General features: G+C 41.8%; 1 protein-coding gene across 1 annotated transcript in view; it reads right to left on the bottom strand.

Annotated features, from left to right (window-relative positions):
* The window catches only part of FRMPD3 (FERM and PDZ domain containing 3), a 492,671-nt gene that overhangs the window by 187,767 nt on the left and 291,736 nt on the right, over window positions 1–13,168 (bottom strand). Inside the window, exon 7 of the mRNA XM_075324032.1 lies at window positions 4,422–4,526. Coding sequence (XP_075180147.1) covers window positions 4,422–4,526 — 105 coding nt within the window. The remainder of the gene's footprint in view (window positions 1–4,421; window positions 4,527–13,168) is intronic.

Here is a 13,168-nt window from a genome sequence, read left to right as displayed (position 1 = left end):
ACCAAAGGTGGGCTGCCGCAACTTGAGGGCCACTGCCTTATGATTGCCCCCCAGGCTAAAATGTGCCAGCCAGCCCCTGGAGATATGTATCAGTGTTCTGGAGCATGTTATTAATTTATTTTTCATAAAGCATAGCATCCAGGATAACTGAGACCCCACCCTTGTCAGATTGGTGAATCACAATTCTATCATTCTTATTTAATTGCTCCAAAGCTATTTTTTCTTTCTTAGTCAAATTATAAATACTAGCATTATTTTGATTTTTTAAGAGAGCTCTAATTTCTTTCTCAATAATAGATTGGAACATGTCCATTGAGGGGACTCTCAAAGCTAATGGATAATAATCTGGATTAGGCACTTTTGTGATTATGGAAGAAGATCTAGGGAAAGAACAACTCTCTGTCTGAAGTTCCGCTAAAATATTACTTGCCATATGTTCTCTCATATCCATGGCTAGCTCATTTACTTTATCAACATTATGCATTCTATTTACATCTGGAGCAGAAACATATAATATAGCATCATAATCATCAATACTGTCAATAGGTGGCTCAGTGAGGTTTACAGGAGCAGGGGTCTCAATAAAATGTCTTTTAACGGTTAAAAGGCGAACAAATTTGTTAACATCTTTGATTGTTTTAAACAAATCCGCTTTTTTAATGGGATGGGAACAAATTTGCTGCCTTTTGCCAAAACCTGTAATTGTGCATGGTTAATAACCGTAGCAGATAAGTTTAATACAGATGGTAGCGACCCTTTCTTTTGTTCCTCCCCGTGGGATATCTGTGTCTTGGATACACATCCTCAGTGCTTGCATCCAGTTCGGTGTTTTTTCCGTTTTTTTAATTTTTATGTTGAGCAGTACGAACATATTTAGAAGATATGCTCACGCCCCCTGAGTAAAGCATATTGAAACGTACGTTGGAGTAGGGGAACGACCCAGCACTACACATCAGGTAATCATTGTTTACTGGCACAAGAGCACCTTATTCTATTAGTTACTGAACCCTATCTGAATGCATTGCTGTCTGTTCATTACAACCACCATCGCACTTTATACTTTAAGCACTTTATACCACTGGCCACTGATCAGCACCCAGCACTTAGCAAAATTAATACCTCACAGAATCTGCAAATTAATATATTCTGCATAGGTTTATACTAACCAATCATGTTGTAATTTATACTTCTTTTTCAACACATACTAATTTATTATTTCTGAATTTATATCATATCTCACCCCTTATTCAAATACCATTTTTGTATTTAGATGGATTTATTTTTATATTATCAATAAGTTCTATTTTTGTCTGTGAATATTATACTTCTTAGGTTTATATAAACCAGATATATTTACTAATATTTGAAATTTCCAGACAAAAATACATTCATTTTGTACCGAATATTTAGGTTTTGTTTACTCTTGTGCCTTTTATAATGTTAATATTTATGCTGACATATCGTTTTGTTTTATGGTTTTTTTTTAATTTATTAAATAAATAATATATTTTAATATACAGAAATCACTGTATTTTTTGGTGGAGTACATCCTGCTCCACAAGTGTTGTTATAATTCAATTGTGCAGTGAATTATTAATTCAGACCATATTGTTGTTAATATTTAGAGGATGAAGAAGATGAAAGAGAAGTGTCCGTATATTCAATAGAGGTTTCAAATTCACTTGAAGAAAAGGAAACTTTTTTATCAGCATTTCTGTTGTCCTTTAATATAGATTTTGGTCTATTTTTATGCCAAGTATAAACACAGTTCGTTTCATAATCAATACAGTCCCTGGTATACTTGTTCCTTTTAATCTTAGTAATGGCATCCTCAGTAGTATTGATTTTGGTGATCAGTCAGTCATTCCTATTTTTGTACTCATTAGTATTGGAAAATTTAGTGACATACTCATGTAACTTATTAATTTTAGATTCTAAATTAGCTATTTTTTTCTTTTCTTCTTCTATAAGTAGGTGCATTAATTCGTTTGAGCATTCGGTGAGTACATTATTCCAGTTGATGATGAATAAGTCATTGTAGATGATATTAGACATTTTTTTGAAGCACAAACCTCTCGGTATAATTTTGTTGTCCAAATATTTTTGGAGAGTAGTGAAGTCCCACCAAGTCTTAAGTCTGCTTAACATGGCTTTCTCCAGTTCAAAGAATAAATCATTTAATTATGACTGCACCTGGACCCAGGAAAAAGATAGCTTGTGCCTTTTTGAATCTGTCCTCATTTACTTTATTGAGGAACATCAAGGAGATTTATCAGCGTTATCCATTACAGGCATTGAGAGGGTTTTTAAACCCATCCGTGGAGGGGACTGGAGAAAAAAACTCCTATTGAGGGAGGCTCAGTGGATACTACTTCTGAAATCAGGATTTTCTATCTATACATGTATATTTTAACATTTCCAATAAAAGGATGTTTTATTTAAATTGAAGATCGGACTAGAGGTGCTGGATTTTTTTTCTTTGCATTTGGATTTTCCTGTGGAGGTGGACCGCCCTCCCTCTGCTTTCTTCCATGCACCCTGATGGAAAGGTCGTATGGTGAATGGCAGGCTGAACGTTTTTGTTTAATTTGATTCTCCTACTGTACAGTGCCTCTCCATAACTGTGACAGCCATACAGTGCTCTCCATAACTCATCCTGTAATACAGTGCCTCTCCATAAATGTTCCAGACATACAGTGCCTCTCCATAACTGTGCCAGCCATACAGTGCCTCTCTGTAACTGTGCTAGCCATACAGTGCCTCTCTAACTGTGCCAGCAATACAGTGCTTCTCCATAACTGTTAAGTAATACAGTGCCTCTCCCTAACATTTCTAGCCATGCAGTGCTGTCCATAACTGTGCCAGCCATGCAGTGCCTCTCCATAGCTGTGCAAATCATACAGTGCCTCTCCATAGCTGTGCAAATCATACAGTGCCTCTCCATAACTGTGCCAGCCATACAGTTCCTCTCTGTAACTGTGCTAGCCATACAGCACCTCTCTGTAACTGTTCCAGCCATACAGTGCCTCTCCATAACTCTGCCTGCCACACAGTGCCTCTCCATAACTGTGCCAGCAATACAGTGCCTCTCCATAACTGTGACAGCCATACAGTGCTCTCCATAACTCATCCTGTAATACAGTGCCTCTCCATAAATGTTCCAGACATACAGTGCCTCTCCATAACTGTGCCAGCCATACAGTGCCTCTCTGTAACTGTGCTAGCCATACAGTGCCTCTCTGTAACTGTTCCAGCTATACAGTGCCTCTCCATAACTGTGCCAGCAATACAGTGCTTCTCCATAACTGTTAAGTAATACAGTGCCTCTCCATAAGATTTTTAGCCATGCAGTGCTGTCCATAACTGTGCCAGCCATGCAGTGCCTCTCCATAGCTGTGCAAATCATACAGTGCCTCTCCATAGCTGTGCAAATCATACAGTGCCTCTCCATAACTGTGCCAGCCATACAGTTCCTCTCTGTAACTGTGCTAGCCATACAGTTCCTCTCTGTAACTGTGCTAGCCATACAGCACCTCTCTGTAACTGTTCCAGCCATACAGTGCCTCTCCATAACTCTGCCTGCCACACAGTGCCTCTCCATAACTGTGCCAGCAATACAGTGCCTCTCCATAACTGTGCCAGCAATACAGTGCTTCTCCATAACTGTTAAGTAATACAGTGCCTCTCCATAACATTTCTAGCCATGCAGTGCTGTCCATAACTGTGCCAGCCATACAGTGCCTCTCCATAACTGTTCCAGCCATACAGTGCCTCTCCATAACTGTTCCAGCCACACAGTACCCCTCCATAACTGTTCCGGCCATACAGTGCCTCTCCATAACTGTTCCGGCCATACAGTGCCTCTCCATAACTGTTCCAACCACACAGTGCCCCTCCATAACTGTTCCAGCCATAGTGCTCCTCCATAACTGTTCCAGCCATACAGTGTCATACCTGTTCCAGCCATACAGTGCCCCTCCATAACTGTTCCAGCCATACAGTGTCATAACTGTTACAGCCATACAGTGCCCCTCCATAACTGTTACAGCCATACAGTGCCCCTCCATAACTGTTCCAGCCATACAGTGCCTCTCCATAACTGTTCCAGTCATGCAGTGCCCCTCCATAACTGTTACAGCCATACAGTGCTCCTCCATAACTGTTCCAGTCATATAGTACCTCTCCATAACTGTTCCAGCCATGCAGTACCTCTCCATAACTGCATCAAAAGGATATACTGTGTTTTGACAGCTATATTTTTGTATACTCGTTTGTCAGTGTTCTGATGTTTGGGGGACATAAGTCACAACATACAACACTTAGCAATATTTACATGAAATATAACCACAAAAAATACTGTTAGCAGAACTGACGGAAAGTTTTACCCCTCTAACACATCCATAGTTTTCTGTATAACTTACTGCATCGGTGTCTCCTACAGTCACAAGTTCAGAAAATCTCACTCTTCCCGGATTGGAGCGAAGTTTCTCCTTCTTGGCTGCACTTATAAATGCAGATTTAGGAGACTACAAGAAATAGAAAGGAGTCATAAAACAGCAGTAGTGTCTATACAGAACGATGGTTACATAAAAGGAGTGTTCCGATTTGGAACGGCTATGATTTCACATGAATACTAGATCACAGACGAGTGGTTACAGCACTGGGATTTGTGGGAAGAAGAATCTACCATTATAGATGAAGGAAATAGGATGACAATGTTTACATTCACTAGATATAATGAGACAGAGTCTTATATTTGCACATTCCTTTGTCCATGGTTTCCCGCAGTGATATATATATTTTAAAGGGATGCTGTCAGCCCAAACTCACATTATAAATTATGCCTACTCCCTTTTAACTGCTATAAAAATCGCACTTCTATTTTTTAACCCCTAAAACACCAGGCATTTTTTTTTATTTTTATGTTTTTGTTTTTTCCTCCCCTTATTCCAAGAGCCACAGTTTTTTTATTTTTCCGTCAACATAGTCATGTGAGGACGAGTTGTACTGTAGAATAACACCATCCATTTTTATCATGTGATACAACAGAAAGGAGAAAAAAAATACCAAATGTGGCGAAATGGTAAAAAATTGCAATTCCACATGGCAATATGATTCTTCAGGTCAGTACGATCATGGCAATACCAACAATTTAGTGTTTTTATTTGGTGAAAAAAAATCAGAAATTGTAAAAAATAAATAAATTTGCTTTGGAAGCCATTTTCCATTTCAATTTTAGGGATATGAGACTGTATGAGGGCTTCTTTATAGCACCATAAGCAAATGTTTTTACTGATATCATTTTGAGATAGATACAATGTTTTGATGGTCTCGTATTTAGAGTTGAGCGCGGTTCGTGGTTCGTGGTTCTCCAGTTCTAGGCTCGAGTGATTTTTGGGGGTGTTCTAGATCGAACTAGAACTCGAGCTTTTTGCTAAAAGCTCGATAGTTCTAGATACGTTCGAGAACGGTTCTAGCAGCAAAAAGCAGGGCTTTTTACAGCTACAGTGTGCAGGAGCCATCGCTGGCAGCCTGCCACAAGCTGGTAACCAAGATAAACATCGGGTATCCAAGCAAAGCGCTTTGGTTAGTAACCCGATGTTTATCTTAGTTACGTGCAGGAAGCCCACACTTTCCCGCTCAGCTCGCTCCACCCCCTCCTGCCCGCGGCATGTACACATACATACACACACACACACACACACACACACACACATCCACACCCCCCCCCCCCGCCCCCGCCCGCCCGCCCCGCTCGCTCGCTCGCTCGGCTTACCTGCGGTGATGAAGTCCCGCCATCCCGACCTCAGCGCTGTCACTGTCCTCCATGGCCGCCGCTTGTCACATCACCTATCGCTTCCGACCCGAGACTGACACTGGCGGTGACGTCACGGACCTCTCGCGATACTTGATGTGAAGGCGCCGGTCATTGACCTCAGTGACAGGGGCTGTCAGTGTGCTGGAGATCAGCGCAGGTAATGTACCTCGCTGACAGCAGCACTTGTCATCCCCTGCAGTGACCTGGGCTGACCCATTGATGTTAGCTCAGGTCACTGCACTGCTCTCCCAGCCAATGGGGAACATCCTGCTCTTCATTGACTGGGACAGTGTGGATCGTCATGGCAACCCCTTGGATTACACTAGACCTGGATTTGTTTTTCAATCTAATAAATTGGTTAAAGAGGGAATGTTTTGGGGAGTGTTTTTTCAAATAAAAATGTGTTTGTCGTGTATTTTTTTTTTATTACTGACTGGGTTGGTGATGTCGGGTATCTGATAGACGCCTGACCTCACCAACCCCAGGGCTTGATGCCAGGTGACATTACACATCTGGTATTAACCCCAAATATTACCCCGTTTGCCACCGCACCAGGGCGCGGGATGAGCTGGGGCGAAGCACCAGGATTGGCGCATCTAATGGATGCGCCACTTCTGGGGCGGCTGCGTCCTGCTATTTTTAGGCTGGGGAGATTCCAATAACCATGGACCTCCCTAGTCTGAGAATATCAGGCCCCAGCTGTCTGCTTTACCTTGGCTGGTGATCCAATTTTGGGGGACCCCTACGTGTTTTTTTTTTTAATTATTTATTTAATTTAAAATAACAGCGTGGGGTGCCCTCAGTTTTGGATTACCAGCCAAGGTGAGGTTGCCAGCTGTGGTCTGCAGGCTGCAGCCGTCTGCTTTACCCTAGCTGGCTACAAAACTAGGGGGAACCCTATGTCATTTTTTTTTCATTTTTTTGGCTAAATACAAAGCTAAGCACCCCTTAGTGCCACATGAAAGGTACCAAAGGGTGTTCCACTTTTTCTCCATTTTTTTCTCCACTTTCTCTCCACTTTTTCTCCACTTTTTCTCCATTTTTTTCTCCACTTATTCTCCACTTTTTCTCCTCTTATTCTCCACTTTTTCTCCACTTTTTCTCCACTTTTTCTCCTCTTATTCTCCACTTTTTCTCCACTTTTTCTCCACTTTTCCTCCATTTTTTTCTCCACTTTCTCCACTTTTTCTCCACTTTTTTCTCCACTTTTTCTCCTCTTATGCTCCACTTTTTCTCCTCTTAATCTCCACTTTTTCTCCACTTTTTCTCCACTTTTTCTCCACTTTTTTTTCCACTTTTTCTCCTCTTATGCTCCACTTTTTCTCCACTTTTTCTCCACTTTTTCTCCACTTTTTCTCCTCTTAATCTCCACTTTTTCTCCTCTTATGCTCCACTTTTTCTCCACTTTTTCTCCACTTTTTCTCCACTTTTTCTCCACGTTTTCTCCACTTTTTTCTCCACTTTTTCTCCTCTTATGCTCCACTTTTTCTCCACTTTTTCTCCACTTTTTCTCCACTTTTTCTCCACGTTTTCTCCACGTTTTCTCCACTTTTTTCTCCACTTTTTCTCCTCTTATGCTCCACTTTTTCTCCACTTTTTCTCCACTTTTTCTCCACTTTTTCTCCACGTTTTCTCCACTTTTTTCTCCACTTTTTCTCCTCTTATGCTCCACTTTTTCTCCACTTTTTCTCCACTTTTTCTCCACTTTTTCTCCACGTTTTCTCCACGTTTTCTCCACTTTTTTCTCCACTTTTTCTCCATTTTTTTCTCCACTTATTCTCCACTTTTTCTCCTCTTATTCTCCACTTTTTCTCCACTTTTTCTCCACTTTTTCTCCACTTTTTCTCCACTTTTTCTCCTCTTAATCTCCACTTTTTCTCCTCTTATGCTCCACTTTTTCTCCACTTTTTCTCCACTTTTTCTCCACGTTTTCTCCACTTTTTTCTCCACTTTTTCTCCTCTTATGCTCCACTTTTTCTCCACTTTTTCTCCACTTTTTCTCCACGTTTTCTCCACGTTTTCTCCACTTTTTTCTCCACTTTTTCTCCTCTTATGCTCCACTTTTTCTCCACTTTTTCTCCTCTTAATCTCCACTTTTTCTCCACTTTTTCTCCACTTTTTCTCCACTTTTTCTCCACTTTTTCTCCACTTTTTTCTCCACTTTTTCTCCACTTTTTCTCCTCTTATGCTCCACTTTTTCTCCACTTTTTCTCCCCTTTTTCTCCACGTTTTCTCCACGTTTTCTCCACTTTTTTCTCCACTTTTTCTCCTCTTATGCTCCACTTTTTCTCCACTTTTTCTCCACTTTTTCTCCTCTTAATCTCCACTTTTTCTCCACTTTTTCTCCACTTTTTCTCCACTTTTTCTCCACTTTTTTCTCCACTTTTTCTCCACTTTTTCTCCTCTTATGCTCCACTTTTTCTCCACTTTTTCTCCACTTTTTCTCCACTTTTTCTCCTCTTATGCTCCACTTTTTCTCCACTTTTTCTCCACTTTTTCTCCTCTTATGCTCCACTTTTTCTCCACTTTTTTCTCCACTTTTTCTCCTCTTATGCTCCACTTTTTCTCCACTTTTTCTCCACTTTTTCTCCACTTTTTCTCCTCTTATGCTCCACTTTTTCTCCACTTTTTCTCCATTTTTTTCTCCACTTATTCTCCACTTTTTCTCCTCTTATTCTCCACTTTTTCTCCACTTTTTCTCCACTTTTTCTCCTCTTATTCTCCACTTTTTCTCCACTTTTTCTCCACTTTTTCTCCATTTTTTTCTCCACTTTCTCCACTTTTTCTCCACTTTTTTCTCCACTTTTTCTCCTCTTATGCTCCACTTTTTCTCCTCTTAATCTCCACTTTTTCTCCACTTTTTCTCCACTTTTTCTCCACTTTTTCTCCACTTTTTCTCCACTTTTTTCTCCACTTTTTCTCCTCTTATGCTCCACTTTTTCTCCACTTTTTCTCCACTTTTTCTCCACTTTTTCTCCACTTTTTCACCTCTTAATCTCCACTTTTTCTCCTCTTATGCTCCACTTTTTCTCCACTTTTTCTCCACTTTTTCTCCACTTTTTCTCCTCTTATGCTCCACTTTTTCTCCACTTTTTCTCCTCTTAATCTCCACTTTTTCTCCTCTTATGCTCCACTTTTTCTCCACTTTTTCTCCACTTTTTCTCCTCTTATGCTCCACTTTTTCTCCACTTTTTCTCCACTTTTTCTCCACTTTTTCTCCTCTTATGCTCCACTTTTTCTCCACTTTTTCTCCACTTTTTTCTCCACTTATGCTCCACTTTTTCTCCACTTATGCTCCACTTTTTCTCCACTTTTTCTCCACTTTTTTCTCCACTTTTTCTCCTCTTAATCTCCACTTTTTCTCCACTTTTTCTCCACTTTTTCTCCACTTTTTTCTCCACTTTTTCTCCACTTTTTCTCCTCTTATGTTCCACTTATTCTCCACTTTTTCTCCACTTTTTCTCTACTTTTTCTATGGTCGGTCTACCTATTAGCTCTGCCATGCATAGTGTAGCTCTACACCTACTGCACATGTTACTTTATGATTGACATCTCTTTCGTACCAGAGCTGTCTAAGTCTACTCTGACCCCATATTTGTCATTACTATATTGTCCTTGTACTGTATTATGACATTTGTATCATGTGTTTCATTTCTTGCTGTGTTGCAATTTTTTTGCTGCATCCCAATTGTACCTCTACATTGTTCGAGTTTATGTTATTGTTCTCTCACTCTTATGTGATACTGATTATTGTCATTTTTCATGATTACATGCAGATAAGTCCAATCTGACGAAGGCTCAGGCCGAAACGTCATTTGTAACTTGTTTTGGACAAAAACATATATGCTTATGAAAAAAAAATTTTCTTAATACGGACCAATAAAGAGTGATTTTGCATTACTATCCGTTGTGACTTACTGACTTAGTCTGGGAGATATAGAGTGCCGAGGTTACTCACTAATTTTATCTATTATTACCTCTGAGCACCTATATACCAGTGAGCAGAGCTTCCTCTACAGTAGTTCTCCTGATTAGGCATGCCCTTACCTCATGAGCAGGGCATTGCAGCTTTGGTAGCAACCATTACGACATGGACTCTGCTGCTGTGGACCCGGGGAGAGTGAGTGCAGATTCATTGCACCCACACTCCTCACATGAAGGGTCCGCACTCCTAGAAAATGGGGGATACGTTCCCTGAGTGTCTCCCCCCCATATTCTAGACGGTCCAGAGTCGTCGTGGGACCCCTTTATTTTTTTTCTTACAATAAATTGGTGAAAGAGGAAATGTTTTGGGGACTGTTTTTTCAAATAAATTTCTTTTGTCGATTTTTTTGTTTTTGTTAGTACTGACAGTTTATGATGTTGGGTATCTAATAGACGCCATGACATCACAAACTGCTGGGCTTGATCTCAGGTGACTTTACAGCTAGTATCAACCCGATTTATTACCCCGTTTGCCACTGCACCAGGGCACGGGATGAGCTGGGGTGAAGCGCCAGGATTGGCGCATCTAGTGGATGCACCACGTCTGGGGTGCCTGCGGCCTGCTATTTTTAGGCTGTGAAGGCCCAATAACTATGGACCTTCCCACCCTGAGAATACCAGACCACAGCTGTCCGCTTTACCTTGGCTGGTGATCCAATTTGGGGGGTCCCCTACTTTTATTGTGTAATTATTAATATTTATAAAATAATTATAAAAAAGAGCCTGAGGGGACCTCCACATTGGATCCCCAACCACGGTAAAGCTGCCAGCTGTGGTTTTCAGGCTACAGCCGTCTGCTTTACCCTAGCTGGCTATCAAAAATGGGGGGACCCAACGTAATTTTTTTTTTTTAACTATTTTTTAAATAGAAAAAATTAATGGGCTTCCCTGTATTTTGATTGCCAACCAAGGTAACGGCAGGCAGATGGGGGTGGCAACCCATAGCTGTCTGCTTTATCTGCGCTGAGAATCAAAAATACCGCGGAGCGCTACGTCATTTTTTTAAAGATTTATTTTTACAGCACTGTGATGTCCAGCAATCAAAATACAGGGAAGCCCATTTTATTTTTAGTTATTTAAATAAATAATTAAAAAAAATATATGTTAGCTCCCACTGCATTTTTTGTATTGCTAGCTAAGGGTAATCCAAGCAGCTACTGGCTGCTAACCCCCACTGCTTGGTGTTACCTTCACTGGCAATGGAAAATCCAGGGAAGCATTTTTTTTTTTTTTTTGCCAAAAAGCTACAAAAAAAGGACGTGAGCTTCGCCATATTTTTGTATGCTAGCCAGGTATAGCAGGCAGGTGCTGGAAGAGTTGGATACAGCGCCAGAAGATGGCGCTTCTATGAAAATGCCATTTTCTGAGGTGGCTGCAGACTGCAATTCGCAGCAGTGGGGCCCAGAAAGCTCAGGCCAACCGGTGGTGCGGATTCCAATCCCAGCTGCCTAGTTGTACCTGGCTGGACACAAAAATGGGGCAAAGCCTACGTCATTTGTTTTCTAATTATTTCATGAAATTCATGAAATAATAAAAAAAGGGCTTCCCTTTATTTTTGGTTCCCAGCCGGGTACAAATAGGCAACTGGGGGTTGGGGGCAGCCGTACCTGCCTGCTGTACCTGGCTAGCATACAAAAATATGGCGAAGCCACATAATTTTTTCAGGGGGCAAAAAACTTCTGCATACAGTCCTGGATGGAGTATGCTGAGCCTTGTAGTTCTGCAGCTGCTGTCTGTCTGTATGGAGAAGAGCAGACAGCAGCTGCAGAACTACAAGGCTCAGCATACTCCATCCAGGACTGTATGCAGAAGTTTTTTGCCCACCAAAAAAATGACGTGGGCTTCGCCATATTTTTGTATGCTAGCCAGGTACAGCTGGCAGCCACGGGCTGCCTCCAACCCCCAGTTGCCTATTTGTACCCGGCTGGGAACCAAAAATATAGGGAAGCCCGTTTTTTTTAATTATTTCACTTATTTCATGAAATAATTAAAAAACAAATGACGTGGGCTTCGCCCTATTTTTGTGTCCAGCCGGGTACAACTAGGCAGCTGGGGATTGGAATCCGCAGCACAGGTTAGCCCGAGGTTTGTGGGCGCCTCTGCTGCGGATTTCAGTCCGCAGCCGTCCCAGAAAATGGCGCTCTCATAGAAGCGCCATCATCTGGCGCTGTATCCAACTCTTCCAACAGCCCTGGAGCCGGGTGGCTTGTTGGGTAATCATGAGTTAATACTGGCTTTGTTTTACCAGCCAGTATTAAGCCAGAGATTCTTAATGTCAGGCACGTTTGACCCGGCCATTAAGAATCTCCAATAAAGGGTTAAAAAAAGACACCACACAGAGAAAAAATACTTTAATAGAAATAAATACACAGACACATTAGAGACTCCATCTTTATTACCCCCTGTCACCCCTCCACGATCCTGCTCTTCTGTCTTCTTTCTTTCTAGTGTAGTAGTAGTGACGATTGTAGTGAGGGGCATCACTTGGGGCTGGGGAACCTCCATCCTCACTACAATGCTCACTACAATCGGGAAGCAGCGTGCAGCCTTCACTCCGTGAGTGATCACTGCTGGCTGCTAGCGGTAACGCTGACAGACGCGTTACCATAGCAACGGTGCTCCCGGAGCCGTGGTTAGCGGTGACGTCACCGCTAACTGCGTTGCTATGGCAACGGTGATCTCCGTTAATGACCGGCTGTGTCAGCCGGTCCCTAACGGAACGGGGAGTCGACCGTGTGCTAGAGCATGTCGCCGGTACACGGCGATACACATATGTGCACCGTGTACCGGAGAGATGCACTCGCAGGTCCTACATGACGTGTCATAGTCATGTGACCAGTCTGTAGCCAATGAGATAATAGCCACGTGACTGGTCACATGGCTATTTTGACGTCACGATAGGTCCTGCTTCTCTGCTGGCAGTGCAGGTCACCGGGAGGATTCAGCGATCATCGGATGGAATAGCGGCAGGAGACAGAGTGCAGAAGGGATCGCGAGGACCGGTAAGTGTTATGGCAATGTTTATTAACTGTTTGTGTACATTTATAATGCATTTTTATGTGTTTGTGATTGCCTCCCATTATAGCCTATACGTTCGAGTTCGGTTCGTCGAACATTCGACAAACCGAACTCGAACGGGACCCCGTTCGGCGAACCGGCCTCGAGCCGAACCGGGACCGGTTCGCTCATCTCTACTCGTATTACATTTTTTGTGTTATTGTGGTAGACGAAAAGCACCAATTCTGACATTTTGATTTCTTTTCTTATTGCGCCATTTATCAAACAGATTAATTTATTTTATATTTTGATACATTGGAGTTTTACGAACACAGCAACACCCAATATGTGTATTTTTTCCTATTATTT

The sequence above is a fragment of the Anomaloglossus baeobatrachus genome, chromosome 9, assembly GCF_048569485.1.
Source record: "Anomaloglossus baeobatrachus isolate aAnoBae1 chromosome 9, aAnoBae1.hap1, whole genome shotgun sequence".
NCBI classification, from domain to species: Eukaryota; Metazoa; Chordata; class Amphibia; order Anura; family Aromobatidae; genus Anomaloglossus; species Anomaloglossus baeobatrachus.
The sequence above is the reverse complement of the archived record's forward strand: the minus strand, read 5'-3'. Positions and strand labels throughout refer to the sequence as shown.